Source organism: Phragmites australis, chromosome 17, assembly GCF_958298935.1.
Source record: "Phragmites australis chromosome 17, lpPhrAust1.1, whole genome shotgun sequence".
NCBI lineage: Eukaryota > Viridiplantae > Streptophyta > Magnoliopsida > Poales > Poaceae > Phragmites > Phragmites australis.
Genome location: NC_084937.1, coordinates 24263546 through 24271967, shown reverse-complemented (window position 1 = coordinate 24271967; position 8422 = coordinate 24263546). Strand labels below are relative to the sequence as shown.

At 42.6% G+C, this 8422-nt stretch overlaps 1 protein-coding gene across 1 annotated transcript; it reads left to right on the top strand.

Moving 5' to 3' along the window:
• The first annotated feature begins 1694 nt into the window (after positions 1-1694).
• LOC133897776 (E3 ubiquitin-protein ligase ATL6-like) lies at positions 1695-3409 on the top strand. The gene has a single exon (XM_062338599.1). The coding sequence runs from the start codon at positions 1934-1936 to the stop codon at positions 3116-3118; it is 1185 nt and encodes a 394-aa protein (XP_062194583.1). The 5' UTR covers positions 1695-1933; the 3' UTR covers positions 3119-3409.
• The last annotated feature ends 5013 nt before the right edge of the window (positions 3410-8422 follow it).

Below are 8422 nucleotides of genomic sequence, written 5' to 3'. Positions count from 1 at the left end.
GTTCATGACAAGTTTAAAATATATCCGTGCCCATGCGTTGGTCTTCTAGAAATTCCTTGTCAAACACTCAAAGAACCTTCTTCTTGTATAATCATTGACTAATGAGGAGCTGCCTTGAACAGCAATTCATTAGGATATAAACAAACAAGTCTGCGGGTGCAATTGCAACGGTCAGTTATGACCAGTCGCTTTAGTCAATTTAGCCTACAGCAGTTTGCTCCAGGAAATGGAACGGAAAGACCAGGAAGAAGCCAAGCAAGAGCACAACACACAAATCTCACGTGCTGGCTCGCATCTACGCCGATCCTTCGCTCATCGCATTCGGCTGAGGAAGGAAGGCCAGATTCTATGCCTAACCTGTATAAAGTTGTCTATGTACACCAACAGTCGGCCGGCCGGCCACACAACAGGGGTTTTCTAGCATTCGTTTGCTACTTTGCTCTGAAGAGAGAGACATCATCATTTTATTACTAGACATTTGTTAATGGCATTTTTATTAACATTAATTTCTCACATTTAACATGATGAAGTACGTTGGTCCTCTAAGACTCCGGGGTGTCCTTAATAAATCCCATAACTAATATATTTGGATCTGTTGGGTAGAGTCCCATTTACAACCGCCTAGCTAATACTACAAATAACATTGTTGTTTCAAGAATTGCCTAGTTTGAAACTTTAGACACTGCTGGTATAAGGAGGAAAAAAATATCGCTTAGGAGTGAAGTGACTCGGTTATTTTAGATAATAGAATAAATTATATACCAGCTTTTACATCTGAAGATGTATGCGTCGATACTTATTACAAGGTTTTAGCCACTGGCTAGACAAAAGTTCTACCAAATAGCCAATGTTCACCATAAAAACAAATATAGAGCTGCATTAAACACAAAATCTATTGCTAAATCTTCATCTATCTTGATGAAAATATCTATTATGGTGGTCTCCAAAAGACGGTAAGCGGTATGCATTCTTCCATGTTCCTCTTCCTTTTTGCAGCAGTGTCAAAAGCGGTTTAGTCACTATTAACTTTTGTTTTATCAAAAATCGCATCATTTTGACTAAACCAAAGTGTCCAATGTAGCACTCTTGTCCCCAACCAAAATTTGTTTTTTAATCTTCAAATTGATCCTAATTATCTGTGATCCAAATATGTTGAATACACTACTTGGAGGTTGTAAGACAAAACTTGTTTGTATATACTGTCCTCCAAACAAACTTAGTAAAATAGTAATCAAACAACAAATGTTAAATAAATTGTTATTACAAATGATATGGTTTTAGAACTTTGGAGGTAAAGGCAGCAAGACGAATCGTGAAAGGTTGAGTGAACAGATTAAATAGTTTGAGGAAATAAAATTGGCTTCATTCTAAGAAAAATGAAACGACTGGCGGAGGAGCATCCGATGGTTTGGTGGTCATGAGACTCAAACCTTTTGTTTGACCGCGTTGGAGTTCTAATATCAGCTGACTTCTTGCTGTTACAACCAATACGAAGTGGAATCAAATTCACAAAATCATCGGTAATCGTTCTGTTATTGTGCTTACTGTCTAACAAAATCAACCGGTTTTTGTTTAAGTTCAAATTCAAAATTTAAAAATTTGATAGAATTCAACTAGTTTCTATCGAATCCTACTAAATTACTGTATGATTATCGTGATTTTTTGGTAATCATCCGGAGGCCGGTTTTCGAAGGTCAAATATATTTATAAACCGTAGAACTACCATTTCGCTCTGCTTTCCCGCAAGTCACACCGATACTATATTACAACGCCGCCCGTCCGCAACCTGTTCCGCTCTTCCTTCTCACATATAATCGCTCGCACTCTCCACTCTTCGCCGCCGCCTCCAAATTGATCGATCTCCAAAAACACTCACCAATCAATCCCACAACCACACCGCCGGCTCCATCATTACCACTCAACACACTAACCAATGGTAACGACACTCCTCCGAAGCAATGGCCGCCTCCTTACTCTCCTTCTCCTGCTCGGTGTCGCCGATTTCGCGGCAGCGCAGGGGCAGCAGCAGCCGCCGCCTGGGGGCTACTACTCGCCCAGCTTCAACCCTTCCATGGCCATCGTCATCGTCGTCCTCATCGCGGCCTTCTTCTTCCTCGGCTTCTTCTCCATCTACATCCGCCACTGCTACGGCGACGGCGCGGGCGGCTACTCCACCAACCCGTTCCCGAACGGAACGGCCGCGCGCTCGCGGCGCCAGCGCGGGCTCGACACGGCCGTCCTCGAGACCTTCCCGACCATGGCGTACGCCGACGTGAAGGCGCACAAGGCCGGCAAGGGCGCGCTCGAGTGCGCCGTCTGCCTCAGCGAGTTCGACGACGACGAGACGCTCCGCCTGCTGCCCAAGTGTTCCCACGTGTTCCACCTGGACTGCATCGACACCTGGCTCGCCTCGCACGTCACCTGCCCTGTCTGCCGCGCAAACCTCGTCCCCGACCCCAACGCCAGGGCCGGCGACGTGGCCGAGCTGCCGATACCCGCGCCGCAGCCGCAAGAATTGCCGTCGTCCGCGCCGGATGCCGCGCCAGGGCAGGCGGCAGTGGTCATCGACGTGGAGGAGATGGAGGATGAGAGGATCGTCCGAGAGGAGGCCGCCGAGCTGATACGCATCGGCAGCGTCAAGCGCGCGCTGCGTTCCAAGTCCGGCCGCGCGCCCTCACGGTTCCCGCGCTCGCACTCGACGGGGCACTCGCTCGCGGCTTCGACCGGCGCGGGCGCGGGCGCGGGCGCCTGCTCCGAGAGGTTCACGCTGCGGCTGCCGGATCACGTGCTCCGGGACCTCGCCGCGGCGGGGAAGCTCCAACGCACGAGAAGCCTCGTCGCGTTCCGCACCACGGGCGAGGGCAGCACACGCCGTGGCGCCAGAGGCGGCGGCGGGGAAGGCAGCACCCGCGGCGGGAGGAGCATCCGGCTGGGCCAGTCCGGGAGGTGGCCGTCGTTCCTGGCGCGGACGTTTTCCGCGAGGCTCCCGGCGTGGGGGTCGAGGTCAACGCGTAGGGGCGAGGCGGACGTATCGAGCAAGGGCGGTAAGGCGGCCGGCGCCGGCGCGAAGGCGGTGGAGTGCGACGACCAGGCGTGCGCGCTTGGACAACGTGTTTGACGCGGCTTTTTCTGTCGTGACCAAACAGTGGCTGATAGGGAACTCTCGGTGCTTTCGTCGCCGTCGTGGTTGAAATGGTTTCAGTAGTGGAATTTTGGAGGGAAAGCGCTTGGTCGATCCTTCGTCTGGATGCGCGTTGTATTCGTTTTTTTACAAATACTTGTATATAAAACGGTGGTTTGAAACAAGGTAAAAGGGGACTCGTGGATGGCATTTTGGTTGTTTTATATTCTGTAGTATAGTTACCGATGTTGCAATCATATTCCATAAAGTTAGTAGCACATGATATCATCCTGGATTGGTACCTTTCTTTCTCCACTTGATCAAAGAACAAAGGAATCATGTGACAGACAAAGAGGTGACAAATGTTTTCTCCCTAAGCATGTGAATGGTTGTGAACAAACCACGTTTGTTTCTCTAGAAAGATCCTTCAGGCATCAATCGTCTTGGCAGCAGAACGTGCTGGTGAAAACGAAAATGCACGCAAGAAAATCGCATCATGCGTCAGATGGTGCATCATCGGATATGCTAGGTCTCATCGCTAATTTGAGTCTGATGCCCAATTAATTGTACCTGAATATCTGATGACGCACCGTCTGCCGCATGATGGGGTTTTCTTGCTTGTATTTACTCGTGTTTTACTCCTGCTTTATTTAATGAAATTGGCACCGGCTTATGCCATCCGTTAAAAAAAGGGGGGCATCAGACTTAAAACACGCAGATTAAGTGTTTGGATGGTGGATGCTTCCAATCCCCCTGCTGACTGATATTGCCATTTGCATGTGATCCCTTACACGTTGGGATTGCTGGGATTTGGTCTGTACCTGCCTCGCGTAGGTATGACTGTATAAGCAACCTGTGGCATTTTGCTTGAGGAAAAAAGGCAAAGCGCAGGGCAAACTCTTTGGATGAAGATCGCAAAAAGAAATCTCGAAGAATCAAAAGAAGGTATTTTATTTTCAAGTTCTATTTTATCTGTGTCTAATAAGCTCATTTCATCAAACATTTGTAGCCTAGGAGTTTCTATGGGTCAAGATGTTAATGATGTTACTGAGGCTGTAGATCATATTAGAAATAATGAACTTGAAAGGTTTGTTGTCTCGACAATTAGTAATAAAAGTAGTAATAAGAACAAATCAAAAATGTTAGAAGATAATGAAGAGTATGAAGAGGAGCTAGATAGCCTCACTCTTAGTCACTTCTGTTGAAATTTTTTGGATGATCCGGTAGAGAAAGCTGATGGTCACCAGAGCAGTGATTTTCAGTTGTCTTATAGTAGAAAGAAATCCAAAAATACACATACCAAAAAAAAAAGCAAAAAACAAATAACAAGCTAGTGAGGTTTTGATGAAAGGCGTGTTTTTAGTAGCAGGGGTCTAAGAGACTTGGCTAAAACTCAATTTTTATTTGACATATCTATAGAGCAGCACCTAGATTTTTTTGCACATTTACAAATATGAAGAGGAGATTTTTTGGATCAGGACCTAAATACCTTTTGTGGTAGTAGGGATTCCTTTGGACTTGGACCAAACCCCATGGTCGTTCAAGGGGGATTCCGTTAGGCGTTAATTCGGAAACTTTTGACATAGGTCTTATTATACATGGTGATTATCATATTAAGCTCCAACTTAAAAACAAGTTAGATGGTTTTCAATGGTGTCTTATAGCAGTGTACGGTGCAGCACAACCAGAGGATAAGGAATCCTTTTTGACTGAATTAGTGCATTTTTGTTGTAATGAGACAATGCCAATCATGATAGGTGGATATTTTAATATCTTAAGGAGTCATGTTGAAAAGAACAACGATAGATATGATTACCGCTAGCTCTCCTTGTTCAATTCTATAATAAATAGTTTGAACTTGCGAGAGCTAGAGTTATTAGGTCATAAATTCACATGGGACAATTCTTATGAGGTATCAACATTTGAAAAGCTTGATAGAATACTTGTGAGCACCAAATAGGACTTACAATTCCCAAGGGCAACGGTCCAGGCACTCACAAGAGAAATATCATATCACACACCTCTTTTACTGAACTCGAGGGATCATGACCAGCGTGGTAACTAACAATTGTTCAAATTTGAATTAAGCTGGTGACAATACAGACTCTTTAATATAGTGGCTTAGGTTTGGCATAAAGAAATACATGGTACTACTCCAGTGGAAAAATGACAAAACAAAATAAAGAGACTACACCAATATCTTAGGGGATGGGCTAAGAATCTTAGTAGAGCTTATAAAAAGGAAAAACATGACATTCTTCAAAAAATAGGAGACCTTAATAAAAAGGCAGAAACTATGCTGCTCCAACCACATAAGTATGATCTCAAACAATATCTTAAGGAAAGGCTATTACATCTCCTTAGAGAGGAAGAGATCAAATGGTTCCAGTGGTGTAAAACTATAAAGTTACTGGAAGGGGATGTGAATACAAAGTACTTCCAGTTGGTAGCAAACGACAAACATAGGAAAAGTCGAATTTTCCAACTTGAAGATGGAGATTAATAATTAAAGGAGATAATAAACTCAAAACATACATAACTCAGTTTTATAAGAACCTTTTTGCCCCCCCCCCCCAGAAGAAGAGTACTTTCTCAATAATTGAGGATCAAAGGGGGAACATACCACAGGTATCGAATGATGAAAATGAGAGGTTAATACAAGAATTCATAGAGAATGAGGTAAGAGAGGCAATATTCCAAATGGAACATAACAAGGCATCTGGTTCTGATGGTTTTCCTGCGTAATTTTACCAGGTTTTTTGGAAAGTTATAAAAGTAGATCTCATGGCACTGTTTTATGAATTTCACAAAAGAACATTTCCCTTATATAGTCTAAATTTTGGAATAATAACACTCGTACCAAAAAAGTCAGAAGCAACACAAATCACTCAGTATAGACCAATTTGTCTACTGGATATTAGCTTCAAAATCATTACTAAAGTTGGTGTCAATAGAATCACTAAGGTAGCACAAAAGGTGACCAGACCGACTCAAACTGTATTCATGTTTGGTAGATACATAATGGATGGTGTTGTGATACTACATGAAACCATCCATGAAAAGCATCAGAAAAAGTTAAATGGTGTCATTCAAAAACTTGACTTTGAAAAGGCTTACGACAAAGTTAAATAACCTTTTCTCCAATAGGCCCTTCGCACGAAGGGTTTCTCCCCCAAGTGGTGCAGCTAGATAGAACAGTTTGTCACGAGGTGTAGTGCAGGAGTAAAGGTTAATGATGATATTGGTCATACTTCCGAACAAAGAATGGTTTGCGACAAGGTGATCCATTATTTCCTATTCTCTTTAATATGGTTGTGGATATGTTAGCTATACTAATAGCAAGGGCGAAAGAAAATGGACAAGTTTTAGGTGTCGTTCCACATTTTATAGATGATGTCTTTCCATCCTACAATATGCAAACGATACTATTCTCTTTTATGGATCATGATTTTGAACACGCTAAGAATATGAAGCTCTTACTTTGTGCTTTTGAGCAATTATCTGACCTTAAAATCAATTTTTATAAGAGTGAATTATTCTGTTATGGGGAAATGAAAGAATATGAACACCTCTACTCGCAATTGTTTGGATGTGAAATAGGTGAATATCCGTTCTAATATCTTGGAATACCAATACACCATAGGAGGATAAGCAACAAAAATTGGAAAATGATAGAGGATAGATTTAAAAAATGCTCAGCACCTGGAAGGGTAAACACTTATCTTACGGGGGAAGGCTAGTGGTCATCAACTTAGTTCTTAGTAGCTTAGCAATGTTCATGCTCTCTTTCTTTGAAACTCCAAAAGGAATTCTCAAGAAGCTAGATTTCCATAGGTCTAGATTTTCCTGGCAATGAGATGAACATAAAAAGAGGTACATGCTTGCTAAGTGGAACATTATTTGTATACCCAAAGACCAATGAGGTTTGGACAATCTGGACTTTCAAATCCAGAATAAATGTCTACGAAGCAAGTGGTTGTTGAAGCTAATAAATGAAGATGGTGTTTGGCAACAATTACTAAGAAACAAATATCTCGGTTGAAAAATAATTGCACAAGTCAAAAGAAAACACGGTGACTCACAACTTTGGTCAGGACTTGTAGGAACGAGAGTGGTGACTAGAGGGGGGTGAATAGACGCTCAATAGATTTCTTGCGAAATTGATGATCTTCTCCTATTTTATCACCCAACACACCTCTAAAAAAGAATCACAATAAAACGCAACACAAACATGCAGCGAAAAAACTTCACCTACCCAAAAAGCCCGGAGACTCTGGAGATAGGACCGGAGAATCCGAAGTTTCCACAAAAATCAAACTTGAAGATTCAACAAAAGGTGGGTCTCATGATTGGAATCGACCGCTAGATTGCACAACAAACCAATCCATGGCTCATCCACGCACAAAGGTTGAATCTTGAGAAAAGATCACTGAAGGATCAAAAGATGAACACCGGGTAAAGAAGATCTCCAAGATGATGGTCTAAAAGTAAGAGAATTCAAAACCCTATCACATATATATGTATATGTGAATTTTATGACTTTAGTATCAAGAAGAACAACTTCTCAAGGTGTTAAAATTTTAGCTCAAAAAGAAAAACGAAAATCAACACCAAAAGGGAAAAACTTACACATAAGGCAAGAGAACCAAGAGAGGGAAACTAGAAGAAGGGGAATTCAAACATATGTAACAAAATAAACTTTATTACTCAAAGAGGTCAGCCCTATTTTAGATGAATTACAAAGATTTTTCTCTTAAAACTCTCACATATTACACAGGTTAAGCACTCATCCTTCTCTCCTCCAAAACCCTAGCACAATGCTCTCATATGGGTGGCACAAGGAGCTCAAATGGCTGGTTTGTGCTCTCTCATAACTATATCTCTCTATTTATAGGTCTAAAAAATTTGACCCTCAATTTTCCTAGATTTTTACCAAAATATCTCTCTCCTGTAGTACATTCCTATCTACCAGGATTTTTTATCCTTTTTTTTCTCCATTCATCGGATGGCCTCGGCACCTTTAAGACTTGGCTTCACCTTAACGCAAGCTTTACAATGGTGCCACATACTCCTCCAGTTCTCTCACAGTTTTGAGGCCAAATTGCGAAATCCTAGCACGCTTCTTAAAGCGTGACTAGCCGTCACTTGCTTCCACCTAAAGCAAGCATTCTGATGATGACGTGTATCCTCTGTCTTATGATCTTGACTGTCAGCAAGTCTCTCCCACTCCCGATCCCTCAGGCCACCTTGTCACTTGCACCGGTATTCACTTCACTTGATTTTATCAACACATCGTCTTCA